At 46.8% G+C, this 14,021-nt stretch overlaps 1 protein-coding gene across 4 annotated transcripts in view; it reads right to left on the bottom strand.

The window, feature by feature from the left end:
* The window catches only part of CHDH (choline dehydrogenase), a 37,220-nt gene that overhangs the window by 10,241 nt on the left and 12,958 nt on the right, over nucleotides 1-14,021 (bottom strand). Inside the window, exons 2-5 of one of the 4 annotated variants that reach the window (XM_020970625.2) lie at nucleotides 8,481-8,566; nucleotides 6,796-7,518; nucleotides 4,871-5,022; nucleotides 575-704 (exon numbers count right to left, since the gene is read on the bottom strand). In XM_020970625.2, coding sequence (XP_020826284.1) covers nucleotides 575-704; nucleotides 4,871-5,022; nucleotides 6,796-7,518; nucleotides 8,481-8,484 — 1,009 coding nt within the window. In that variant the 5' untranslated portion in view covers nucleotides 8,485-8,566. Of the gene's footprint in view, nucleotides 1-574; nucleotides 705-4,870; nucleotides 5,023-6,795; nucleotides 7,519-8,480; nucleotides 8,567-9,090; nucleotides 9,263-14,021 lie in introns of all 4 variants that reach the window. The other 3 variants (XM_020970627.2, XM_078152057.1, XM_020970626.2) reach the window with 3 other exon arrangements.

Consider the following 14,021-nt stretch of genomic DNA (forward strand, 5'->3'; position numbering starts at 1 on the left):
AGATACTATCAAGGAGCACTTCATCTTGGACTAGGACAATCTCCTGACCAGGGCAGAGCCCAAGGAGAGACAGGTCCCCTTTCCAGGGTCAACGCTTCCTGCTTGTGGGATCTCCCAAGCTCCCCTGGGATTCCTTGAGAGTGGACCAGGAGCCAAGTGGAGGCATGAATAATTCTCCCAAATGCCCTCTGATCCTTAGGTGGGGTCATTTAGCCAACCACTGTCCACGAATCATGGGCTCTCAGTGTCCAGTGTGGTCCAGATCAAGAATCCCCCTCTACAACACGCCCAACAAGTGGTCACTCAGCTCTGGCTTAGGGTCATCTAAGGAGTGGCTGCCACCTCCAGAGACAGCCCCATCCCATTATGAGACTGCTCTGACTGATAAGAAGTTTTCCTGAACAACAAGCTTGATTCTTCCGTTTTGAAATGTTGCCCCATTGTTCCTGGCTCAGCTCTCTGAGATCAGGCACAACAAGGCTTGTCCCTCTTGTACAAGACCCTCCAATTCTTGGATCCCCCTCTCTGAGCCCCACCTGGCAGGCCTGCGTTCTACAGAAAAGAGGACACGTACCAGGAAGATTGCAAACAACAGGGATCCCGTGTTTCTGGAGGTCATCTGCATTCCCAATTCCAGACAGCATGAGCAGCTGGGGTGAGTTGATGGCTCCTCCACTCAGAATCACCTCGTTGCTAGCATAAACCTGGAAAATCACAACATGAGTGAGGCCAGGAAACATTCCCCAGGGGAACATTTCAAATCCCCCCCCAGCCCTGGCCAGTCATTTCAACAAGCGTTTGGGAAGCAATCAGCAGGAGTAAACCCTGTGGCAGACACAAAGAAGAGAAGGACCCTGCCCTCAAGGCTTTTACAGTCCAGTGGGGATGTGGAATGAATACACAGACTCTAGAGCTGTAGATGGGTGAATGTCTAGATTGTTTTTAAAGTAGAAGATAGAGCATATTCTTCAAACCAAAGAGCCAGACGTAACGCTTAGCACAAATGCTAGAGCAAATCATCAGAGGAGTGACCTACATGCCCTCAACAGGGGAATCTGGAATCAGCAGGAGCCAGGAAGGACTCACGAACATCAGGCCAATTAACTTGATGGCTCTTCTCGCGGGGCTCCCCGTGCTGGTAAAACAGAAAAGTGCCGAATGCCAGAGATTCACTATGTAGGGGTTTCCCACAATATGTTATAGACAGAATGGAGATACTGGAGACTGAATTATAGCATGGAGAGGTGGAGGTGGAGCTGGTTGGCTAAGTGGATCCATGTCAACCTAGAGGAACAGCTCTACTGAGATGTGCCACAGAGCTCTTGGCCCAAAGCCACTGGCAGTTTTTCATCTGTGACTTGCATGAAGGCACTAAAAAGAAGCTGATGAAGTCTAAAGATGGCACAAAGCTAGAAGAGGTGGCTAATACGCTAGCTGGTCATTGTCCTTCATTCTCATCGCCGTTAGAGTCAAGTTTCAGGGTCTGACTAGCCGATCAGACCAATGTGAGCTTGGAATGCTCTACCACAGGTCAGGCACAAACAGTCCATGTGAGCATTTGGGCGGATGCTCTAAATCTGTGCAGCTCGCATGTCTTTTGAGCACAGCACCTTCTCTCATGTGGGCACGCCATGCTGGCGGTCCTCTGCCAGTGTCTCCCACGTCACACAATCGATTCCAGAGTTCTTACCGAGAGATCTTTTGAGTGTCCCTGCAGCGCTTCTTCTGACCACCAGGTGAATGTTTGCCCTGTGGGAGGTCTCCACAAAACAGTCTTTTAGGCAAATGTACCGAACAACGTGGCCAGCCCATTGGAGCTGCCCTCTTTGCAGTTTAGTTTGAGAAAGAACCTCAGTGTCTGGGACCTTCTCCTGACAGGTGATCTTGAGAATCTTCCTAAGACAATTCTAATGGAAGTGATTCCATTTCCTGACATGGCGCACTGGTAGACTGTCCAGGTCAATGGGCATACAACAGTGAGGTCAGCACAATGGCTCTTGTAGACCTTCAGTCTGGTAGTCAGTCTAATATCTCTTCTTTCCCACGCTTTCTTTCAGAGCCTCCCAAACACTGAGCTAGCTCTGGCAATGTGTGTGTCAGCCTCATCATCTATGTGTATACCCCTGGAAAGTATACTGCCAAGGTAAGTGAACTTATCCACAGGATTCAAAACTCCTCCATTTGCTGTCACCAATGGTTTTACGTATGGATGCTGTGGTGCGGGCTGGTGATGCACCTGTGTTTTCTTGGTGTTAACTGTTAGGCCACAAGGAGCACAGATAGCTCAGAAGTGATCCATACTTTGTGGCATCTTGGCCTCAGAGGCTGCACTGAGTGCACAATCATCTGCAAACAAAAAGTCACGCACCAACTCTCCCTCCACTTTAGTCCTGGCTTGTAGCCTTTTCAAGTTAATTAATTTACCATCAGTGTGGTAGTTGACCTAGGTGGCGCAGTGGATACAGCACTGGTCCTTGAGCCAGGAAGACTCATCTTCATGAGTTCAAATCTGGCTTCAGATGCTTACTAGCTGTGTGACCCAGGATAAGTCACTTAACCCTGTTCACTCAGCTTCCTCATCTATAAAGTGAGCTGGAGAAGGAAATGGCAAACTACTCCAGTATCTTTGCCAAGAAAACCCCAATTGGGGGCAGGAAGAGTCAGACACGACTGAAAATGACCAAACCCCAACTAATACATTGGACGAGAGAGCTGGAGTCCCAGCGTCTTTGAAAAGGTTTTGATTCCCAAGTCTGTATAGTCGGCCCTCCCCCATTCTGAGAATGCCAGTCTGACAGACATGGCCCTATCTGTATCTTCTGGGTACCTCCCACTCAACATGCTCATGAAGACGATGAGTTCATCCTCTTCCCCAACCTCCCCTCCTTCTGTTTAAGCACCACCCTCCCTCCAGCCATTCAACCTTGTAACTCTAGCTCCCTTCTTGACCTCCTCCCTTGCCTCATTCTTTCTACCCAATCAGTGACCAAGGCCTTTTAATCCCATCTCTGTGTCCTTCTCTGGCTTCCTTCTCCTCCTTTCAACTAACACAGCCAACAGTCCGGCGTAGGGACCTCATCACTCCTTAATTGGACTAATTCAATATTTTCCTAACTAGCCTTTCTGCTTCTAGTCTTACCCCTCTCCAATCTCTCCTCTATGTGGCTGCTAAGAAAAAAGGTTCCTTCATAAGGAATGCTCACCCCCCATTAAAAACTTTCAGTGGCTCCCTATTGCCCATAGGGTAAAATACAAGTTCCCCGGCCTGGCAGTCAAGGCCCTCGCCCATCTGACCTCCATCTGCATTTCTAGCCTTTTTTTAAAAATGCGGTTCTTCTTCACATTCTCTAAGCTCCAGCCAAACCGGTCTTATTGCCGTTCCCTGAATTTGAAACACTGACTCCGTAAGCCATCCTCTCTGCTTGGTCCATGCCCCTTAAGCTCTGAGACCACTGTTTCTTCGAGGCTTAGCTGAGCTGCCATCTTGCCCTGACCTGCTTAGCTCCTGATGGTGCCCGCTTTCCACAAATGACCTTGTGCCGACCTCTCTGGCACCATGTTCCCTCAATTGTACGTAAGCTTCTTGAGGGCAGGGGCTGTGCCGTCTTTGTATCCCCAGCACAGAGGAGGTACTTCCCAGCATCTTAGACGCAGGAGGGGAAGTCACAGGCCACCCCATCTAACCTCCACCTGATCCAGAGTCCCTTCCCAAGTGGTCACCCAGCTTTGTCTTGATGCCCACAGGGAGGGGAGCTGCTCCCCATTTATCACTCTGGGGCAGCTCTCCTGCTTGGGAAGGACATCATGATGTCCAGCCTAAGCCTCCTCCCTGTGTCATGGCTCTGCCCTCCTAGTTCTGCCGTCTGGGAGCAAGAACAAATGCCAGCCCAAGTCCATCGGACACGGCCTTCCCATCCTGAGTCCTCTCTTCACCAGGCGGAGGCAGTGGGCAGATCTGGACTTGGAAGGCCTGGGTTCAAATCCCACCCCAGATCTGTGCTTCTGTTATCTGTCTGGGCCTCAGTTTCTTCACATGCAAAATGAGGTAGTGGAACCAGATAGCTTCGGAGGTCTCTTCCAGCCATGGCCCTGTGATCTCTCTGGGCCTCAGTTTCCTCATTTGTAAAATGGGAGGGGGGAGTTGAACCAGATGGTCTCTGAGCTTCCCTAGATCAGTGGTATTAGGGACCAGGCCTCATGTGGCCTGAAGCTGATGCTTAATCAATATTTGTTGGGTTTAATTGAATAACGAGGTCCCTATGAGCTATGACAATGGTGTGCCCCAGGAAGCATTAGGGACGCCATTGACCCCTTGGGTATGGTTTGGACTTGGTGGTCTCTGAGGCTCCCACCCAGTTCTGAGAATCTGTGATGCAAACAGGTACAAGAAAAGGCCTCCTGTGACGACAAGAGCCCCGAGGGCCAGCACAGTCAAGAAGGGCGTTAACGGGGTCCTGTTTGCTTCTAAAGCTAACCCTCTTTCCCACCGGTCACACTCACTAAGCAATTCCTCCATCCAAGGCCCTGAGCTGGGGCCCTCCCAAGAACCCCCGGCCCCCCACCCTGCCTTCCTTGGCCTTGCAGCTTTCTCGCTCCATCCTGTGAAGACCACAGGCCCCTCCAGAGCATCGCATGTTTGCATTGGAAGGGACCTTTGAGACCAAAGACTCCGAACTCCTCTCCTCTGACAGGCGAGGAAACCAAACGGAGCGGCCGGGGCCGGACAGGGCACGTAGTATGGACAGAGTGAGTCCATCTGACCTTGCCGGTGTTCTGCAGCATTCCAGCCTGGGACCAAAGGTCCAGAAGCTGGGGAATGAGTACCCGGTCCCCGATCCCTGCCAACACACAGGCTGAGGAGCACACTGACCTTTTTCCTCTGGCCATTCTGCACGTACTCCACGCCAATAGCTCTGGTCTTGTCAAACAGAATTTTGGTCACAAAGGTTCTGGATTCTGCCGTCAAATTGGGTCGGGCCAGGGCGGGACGGAGGTAAGCACTAGCAGTGCTCCATCGAAGACCTGGGGGACAGAGCAGAACGGCGGCCTTGAGTGAAGTGAACTCAGCCGTGCTGTCACGTGCAGGCCTGATGCCACCTCCCGATTCGATGGGTAAATTATCGCTTCCCTGTGAGGCAGTGGGCAAGACCCTACCTGTGGCTCCAGTCTGGGCCCCCACTAAATCATTTCTAGCAGGACGTAGCTGCCTCGGCTCCCAGGTGCTCACACCAACTAAAAAGCCCATTTCCCAGCAGTAATGGGAAGTGATGCAAGAGGACAGGCTGGGAGCTTGCTGACTCTGGAGATAGAAACACCTGGGTTCAAATCCTGCCTACATGGTGTGACTGCGTGCCAAACTCTTTCCTTCTCAGACCTCAGTTTTCTTCTCTGTGAAATGGGGTTAGCAATCCTGAACTGCCTACCACATAAGGCAGCTGTGAGGCTCAAAAGACTCAACGCCTATCAAGTCCTCTCTTCACCAGGCTGAGGCAGTGGGCAGATCTGGACTTGGAAGGCCTGGGTTCAAATCCCACCTCGACACTTGCTCCTGGTATGTCTGAGCAAGTCATTTAATCTCCTTAGGCCTTAATTTCCACATCTGTAAAATCAGGCTGGACCAGAGGATTTCTGCAGTCCTTTCCAGCCCCAGATCTGTGCTTCTGTTATCTGTCTGGGCAAAAAGGGAAAGGGCTATCTGGTATCGCTACTGTTGTTGCTTCCAGCCGGGAGAAAATCATTCTCCCTCCAGTGCTTTCTGTGGCCATGGGTCCCCAGGGCTTCTAAACCAGGGGTCCCAGAACTTGTTTCTAAGAACATCTGAGTAGCTCCTTTTCAATGTAATTCATTTCCTCTGTAATGCCATTTACTTTAGTTTGTGTTTAAGATCATGCGAAGGGGTCCACAAGCTCCCCATGCTGATGGCCCAAGGGGTCCAGGACACAATAAAGGCTCAGAATTTCGGTCCTTGTCTCTCTCCCCACCCCCAGCATGTGCTCCCACCTGAGGCAGAGGGAGGGAGAGCCTAAACCACCATACACTTCAAGTGGGTTCAGGCCATTCACACACTAGCTGTGTGACCTTGGTTAAGTCATGGAACTTAGAAGGGGGGAGAGAAGTTTATTTATCTGCATGATGAGAAAATGTATCACTCAAAGCCTTCTCTAAATGTAGGGTTTCATTGTTATCAAGATCAGCTTGACGTGGTCATGGCCAAACCACAATGTCTTAGGGACTGAGGGAAACAGGACCAGAGAGGGAGCTGGGATACTGAGGTCCTCGGTCCAATTCCCCCAGTACAGTGATGTGTAAGTGGACGATCATAACTCCCCATCAACCAGAGACCATCCCCTTCGCCCTTCACTCCTTCACTCCCTTCCTCTCCTCATCTGTTATCTAAGACTAGTTTTGGGGGATCCTCTCTGAGAAGGGGGTTTAGGCTCCTGGATTAGGGGACCAGGCACGGGGAATGGCTGGGCTGGCTGCCTCTCTCTTTGAGCTTTGTTATCTCTCTTTTTGGAGGTCATCTTTAATTTATTCTGTTTCTAGAAAAACTAACAGGTCAAAAAAATGGGTAACATTTTTAGGAAAGGGGAAAAAACCCAACCCACTGTGTGGTGAGCCTGGTCCCCTCTTTGGCCCCGAGTTCGCCATGCAGAAAATGGAGCTCAAATCACCCACCTTTCTGCCCCCACAGAAGAGACAGGATGAGAAGAGGAGTGTGGGAAAAGCTGGGGCCAAGTTCAAAGTACCCCTTGACTGGGGAAAGCCAGGCCTTGGGCCCGCTGCCCCCTTTACCTTTGTAGATTGTCATGTCCATCCAGCCAAAGCCTTCCTGTTGGAAACCGTTCATGTCCTCAGTGAAAGGGTAGCCTGCCTGCTGGGCTGCCTCCAGGAAGGCGTGGTGCAGGGGGTGGTCGCTCTTGCCCCTGGAGACGTACAGGGGGCCCTCCCCACCCCGGTACCGGTCAGCGCCCAGCTCGTGAGTCTGGGCCCTGCGGAAGTAAGGCAGACAGCGCTCATAGTCCCAGCCTGTGGCCCCCTCCTCACTCCAGCGGTTGTAGTCCTCGGCGTGTCCGCGGACGTAAACCATGGCATTGAGAGAGGAGGAGCCGCCCCAGACGCGGCCCCGGGGCCAGTACAGGACTCGCTGGTCCAGCCCCTTCTGAGGCGTGGTGTGGTAATACCAGTTGTATTTGTTATCACAGAGGTTGGCGATCAGGGCCGCGGGCATGTGGATCTTCCACATGAGGCGCTTACTGCCCATGAAGACGTCTCTGGGCCCCGCCTCGAGGACCAGCACGGTGCTGTGAGTGTCTTCTGACAGCCGGTGGCTCAGCACACAGCCGGCGGAGCCAGCCCCGACGATGACATAGCTGTACGTGTCTCTTTTCCCAGCATTTGAAATGGCCCGATGGGCAAGCCTCACCAGCCCCGCCGTGGGAGAGAGGCCCCACTTCTTGGAGGAGGCTCGGAGGAACAGAGCCATCCTCCACACTGGGAGCAGCAAAACCTTTTGCCCTGGAAGACACAACCCAATTGCATCATGCTCAACATGTAAGGAGAATATGGCAGCCGGGAAACCACCTGGAACTCAGGACCTCCGGCTGGCATCGGGCCTCAGGGCTCCGGAGGCAAATGTTCCTGAGGGGGCTGATCCAGCCCGGGGAAAGGCCCCTCATCACCTCTCACCAGCACTACTTCCTGCAAGATGGCACGAATTGGGCTCTGCCTCAAATTTCTTCTTGCTGCAATCCTTTCTCCACTCAGTTGCCAAAGTGACTTTCTGTATTTTTTTAATTTAATTTTTTTGGAGACTGAGTCTCGATATTTCACACGCTATCTAGCACACAGTGACTGGTTAATAAATGTTGACCACCTCGTTCAGGCTGGAAGTACAGCGGCCTCTCACCAGCCTAATGCTGCTACTGAACAGCTTGGAAGCTTTAATCCACTCAGTTTTTCTTAGGGGGAACCAACTGCTTCTCCTTAGGCAGCCTAGGGGATTTACTACATTGTGGCCGCCCTATAGAACGTCCCACGGCAGCTCAGAACCCCAGAGCTCCGGAGGTGCACCAGCCTCCACCTGCCCTGTAATACTGGACAGCAGGCCAGCCCCACCGTGTCCGAGCCTAAAGCGCACATCTGACAGTGTCACTGAACTGCACTGGCTCCCTCTCTATTAACTCCAGGATCAAATACATACACCTCTATTTGGCATTTAAAACCCTTTGCCTCCTGGCCCCCTTCCCTCCCAACTTTATTACTTCCTTTCACACAATCTACAGTCTAGCCAAACTGGGCTTCTCATTGCTCTTCATATGGGACACTCCATCTCCCACCTCTATGTCTTTGCTGTGGCTGTGCCTCACTCCTGGAATGTTCTCCCCCTCCCCCTCTGACTTCAAATTCCTTGTTCTCCATGAAGATCTCTGGAGACAGATACCTCCCCCACAAGTTACCTCGTGTTTTTTCGTACATACCCATAGTGGTCCATCAGAGTCTGCCCAGAATTTGAGATGGGTGTACCAGCAGCACACCCTGAGGAAGCATTGCCATTGGCCTTCACCTTAAAGGGAATGAGAAGGGCCGAATGAGAATGCTCTCCCTGAGGATGCTTCAATCGCAGGTCTTCCAAGTCTTGTGCTCTATCCACTGAGTCACCCAGCTGCCACAAGCAGGAGCTGGACCAAAGATACGCTGACTGCATTGGGGAAAAAACCAGACTGAAACCTTGGGGTCAGAAGACTACCAATTTACAAAGAGCTGGAGAGTTCCACTTTCAAGAACCAAGATGGCGGAGTAAGAAGTAAGTTGCTCTTACCATCCCTTATTAACCTCTGAAATCCCAGAAAATATCATTCCAGGAAAAAACCTTGGAACAGCTGAACCAGAAGAAAGACGGGACGCAGCACTCCAGTGGCCTAGGTAGCTTGAGGGATTAACTGGACAGGTCCCTCTTGCCCTGGGGGAAGGGATGCAGTACAGAAAGGGCGACATCCCAGCAAACTAGCAGAAAGCCCCATCTCAGCATACCAAAGGGAGATCCTGAACCCTAGGTGATGGAGCAGGCAAATACCAACATCAGGATACCTGAGCGCCTCAGTATGGGCAGGGGAACCAGTGGAAACTGACTTGGAAAACCACCATGTGCCTCAGTCTTCTATGGCAGCCAAGTCTCCCAGTGCCTCAGCGAAACTCTGGGAAGTGCTCCAAGGGGGAAAGCCCCAGGCAGAGGAACATCCCACAGCAGCAAGACATTCACCTGAAAGGAGCCAAAGAAAGCAAAAGGAAGGAAAGGCCCAGGTGAGCAGGCAACCTCCAGGGGCCAGACTACCCAATCCTACCCCTAGAGTTCCAGTGTTGCTGATTCCAGCCCAACACCAGGTAAGCCACCAGAACCCTAAAGCCTCCAACTGCCAGCAATTGAGGCCCCAGCTCACAAAGCCAGTGACCAGGCCCCATGTTCCCCACACAAGAAGCTTGGGTCAGTGCCCTCTGCTCCCCAGCAGGAGAGCTCAATCTTTTTAAAGGTCAGGAAGTAAGCAAACACCATGAGCAAAAAGAAATGTACAATAGATTCTTATTATGGGAACAGTGAAGATCAAGGCAGAAATTTTGAAGAGGACAACATTGTCAACAAACCCACATCTGCAACCTCAAAAGGGAATATGAACTGGTCTGAAGCCCAGAAAGCCTTCTTAGAAGAGCTCAAGAAGGACTTTAAATGTCAAATGAGAGAGGTAGAAGAAAAATTGGGAAAAGAAATGAGAGGTATGAAAGACAGAGTCAATAGCTTGGAAAAGTAAGGACAAAAATTAACTGAAGAAAACAACTCTTTAAAAAGCAGAATTGGCCAAACAGAAAAGGAGACACAAAAACTCTCTAAGAAGAATTCCTTAAAAAATTGAAATGGGCCAAATGGAAAAGGAGATATAAAATCTAATAGAAGAAAACAATTTGTTAAAAATTAGAATTGAACAAATGAAAGCTAATGACTTTATGAGAGAGCAAGAATCAGTCAAACAGAAACAAAAGAATGAAAAAATAGATGAAAATGTAAAATACCTCACTGGTAAAACAATTGACCTGGAAAACAGATCCAGGAGAGGCAATTTAAAAATTATTGGTCTACCTGAAAGCCATGATCAAAAAAAGAGCCTGGACAGCATCTTTCAGGAAATCATCAAGGAAAACTGCCCTGAGGTCCTAGAACCAGAGGGTAAAATAGCCATAGAAAGAATCCACCAATCACCTCCTGATAGAGATCCCAAATTGAAAACTCCAAGGAATATAGTAGCCAAATTCCAAGATTACCAGGTCAAAGAGAAAAGACTGCAAGCAGCCAGAAAGAAACAATTTAAATATGGAACTACAGTCAGGGCATGGAATATGATACTCCGTAAGGCAAAGGAGCTTAGATTACAACCAAGGATCAACTACCCAGTGAAAATGAGCATAATCTTTCAGGGGGAGGAGATGGGCATTCAATGAAATAAGGGACTTCCAAATCTTCCTGATAAAAAGACCAAAGCTCAACAGAAAATTTGATCTTCAAATACAAGACTCAAGAGAGACATAAAAAAAGTAAACAGGACAGAAAAAAAATGTTATTAATAAGGGCAAACTGTTTATATCCCTACAAGGGAAGATAACACTTGAGAACTGTATTGTTATTACACCATTTCAAAGGGGTATACATAAAGGAAGTGGGTGTAAGTTGGCTTTGATGTAATGATAAAAAAAATCTAATCAGGTGGGTTAAATAGATCTAAGTAAGCAGATTAATCTGATCTAACTAAGTGGATTAATCTGATCTAACTAAGGAAATGTACTCGAGAAAAGGAAAGGAGGAGGCAGACAAGGGTAAATTAGTTACAAGAAAAGGCACAAAAACCTATTACAGTAGAGGGAAAGAAGGGAGGGAGATGAGCATTGTTTGAACCTTACTCTCATCAGATTTGGCTCAAGGAGGGAATAACATAATCAGTTAGGTATGGAAATCTAACTTGCAGTAGGAGGGAAAAGGGGAAAGAAAAGGGAGGGAAGATAGAAGGGAGGGAATAAGTAGTAAGAGTAAAGGGAGAAAAAGGGAGGGGGGCTAATAGAAGGGAAGCGGAACTGAGGAAGGCAGTGGTCAAAAACAAAACACTAGTGAGGAGGGAAAGGCAGAAAGGAGAAAGAAACGGGGGAAGGGGGTGGAAATAGGATGAAGAGAAAGACACAGATAGTAATCATAACAGTGAATATGAATGGGATGAACTCTCCCACAAAACAGAAGCAGACAGCAGAATGGATTAAAAACCATAATCTACAATACGTTGTTTACAGGAAACACATTTGAAACAGAGGGACACACACAGGGTAAAGGTCAAAGGTTGGAGCAGAATATATTATGCTTCAGCTGAAGTAAAAAAAGCAGAGATAGCAATCCTGATCTCAGACAAAGCAAAAGCAAAAACGGATCTTATCAAAAGAGATAAGGAAGGAAACTACATCCTGGTAAAAGGCACCATAGACAATGAAGTAATATCATTACTAAACATATATGCACCAAATGGTAAAGCATCCAAATTCTTAAAGCAGAAGCTCAGAGTTAGCAAAACTATACTAGCGGAGTACCTCAATCTCCCCCCTCTGTGAACTAGATAAATCTAACCACAAAATAAACAAGAAAGAAGTTAAGGAGGTGAATAGAATATTAGAAAAGTTATGTATGGCAGACCTCTGGAGAAAATTGAAAGGAATATACTTTTTTCTTGGCAGTACATGGCACATGCACAAAAATTGACCATGTACTAGGGCATAAAACCCTGACAATCCAATGCAGAAGGGCAGAACTATTAAATGCATCCTTTTCAGATTATGATGCAATAAAAATTATATGTAATAAAGGGCCAATTGGAAACTAAATAATCTAATCCTAAAAAATGAATGGGTAAAACAAAAAATCATAGAAACAATCAATAACATCATTCAAAGGAAAGACAATGATGAGACAATGTACCAAAACTTACGGGATGTAGTAAAAGCAATTCTCAGGGGGAAGTTTTATATCTCTAAATGCTTACGTGAATAAAATAGAGAAAGAGAAGATCAATGAATTGGGCATACAACTAAAAAAAACCTAGAAAAAGAACAAATTAAAAATCCTCAATTAAACACTAACTTAGAAATACTGAAAACCAAAGGAGAAATTAAGAAAATTGAAATTAAGAAAACTATTGAACTAGTAAATAAAACTAAGAGCCGGTTTTATGAAAAAACCAATAAAATAGATAAACCTTTGGTTAATTTAATTAAAAAAAAAATAAAGAAGAAAACCAAATTACCAGTATCAAAAATGAAAAGGGTGAATCCACCACCAAGGAAGAGGAAATTAAAACAATAATTAGATACTATTTTGCTTAAGTGTATGCCAATAAATTTGACAATCTTAGTGAAATAGAAGAATATTTACAAAATTATAAATTTCCCAGATTAACAAAAGAGAAAGTAAAATACTTAAATAACCCCATCTCAGAAAAAGAAATTGAACAAGCCATTGATGAACTCCCTAGTAAAAAATCTCCAGGGCCAGATGAATTTATAAGCAAATTCTATCAAACATTTAAAGAACAATTAATTCCAATACTATATAGACTATTTGGGAAAATAGCCAAAGAAGGAGTCTTACCAAATTCTTTTTATGATACAAAGAGCTGGAAAGGGGTCTTCCCATCTAATCACCCTCAGGTTAATAGATGATGGAAGGAAATATCTTCACAGAGCAGATATTTGAGATAAGTCTTTCTGGAAGTCTTGTGAGCCTTGGATTCAAAGAGATCCGAGGTTCTCCCAAGTAAGAATTTAACTTGTTTTCAAAGTCTTTTGTTTCAAATCCACTTCCAGCCTATAGGCCCTGTGCATAAATAGCAGCACCTGCCTATCTCCTATCATTTCTGTCTATACCCATCATCTGCACCCAGTCTCTTTATCTATCCATTCACTGGTTAAGAAATGGTCATTGCAATGTCTAAGAAGGGTGAAACAAGTCAGATCTGAGAGAGAGCCGGAGGCAGAGGGAGAGGAAAGGGGGGGGGAAGAAAAAAAAAGAGGGAGAAGAGGCATTGTCAGCATCATCATTTAATATCTGACACTGATAAAATGCTTTAGGATTGACAAAGCAACACAAAGCTACATGATTCTATCAACAGATGCAGAGAACACTTTTTACCAGGTACAGTGCTTACCTATGCTAAAATCCATCCCCCTCAAAAAAAAAGCCTATCCATATATTGGCTATTTTTAATAGGATAAAAACCATATATCGAAAATCAAAAGCTTGAGTTGCAATAGGGGAACATGAGAAGTTTCCCCAATAAATACCTAAAGTGTGGATATCTCTTTCTCCCTGATGTTATTTGATGTAAGAAATACTAGCAATAGAAATAAAAGAAAAATTAAAGAGCTAGGAACAGGCAGGTAAAACTGTTCTTTGCTGATTATATAATGGCCGTCTAAGAAAACAAACCGAGACAATTCATAGCCTCAGGAAAGAAACAGGAAAAATGCGCCCCTCCCCCTAATCAGGAGTGGCAGAGAGCCAGCTACAGAGCCAAGAGAACCTAGCCTCAAGGCCAGCCTCTGGCATATCCTGGCTGTGTGACCCTGGGCAAATTTCTGAACTTCTCAGGTCTTCCTGACACTCTGTTCACTGTGACACCTAGCTGTGTTCACAGCTAGTCCATGCAAAATTTTTTTTAAAAAGATGACCATACTATTGAAAGCAAAGTACAGATTTGGTGCTATACCAATCAAACTATCTAGAGGATATTTTAAAATATGGAGATTCTTCCATCTCAAAGAACATAAGGTCAAGAATTTCAGGGGAAATAATAAAAGAGGAAGAGTATTTGGAAAATAGTATTTCCTGATTTCAATCATGCTACAAAGTTAACAATCATCAAAATTCTTCAGTGCCAGTTAAAAAAATGAGGCTGACCAGCAGAAAAGACTAGAAGAGGAAGAATCAGGATGAATGG

Source organism: Phascolarctos cinereus, unplaced genomic scaffold, assembly GCF_003287225.1.
Source record: "Phascolarctos cinereus isolate Bilbo 61053 unplaced genomic scaffold, phaCin_HiC Scaffold_4;HRSCAF=312, whole genome shotgun sequence".
Classification (NCBI taxonomy): domain Eukaryota; kingdom Metazoa; phylum Chordata; class Mammalia; order Diprotodontia; family Phascolarctidae; genus Phascolarctos; species Phascolarctos cinereus.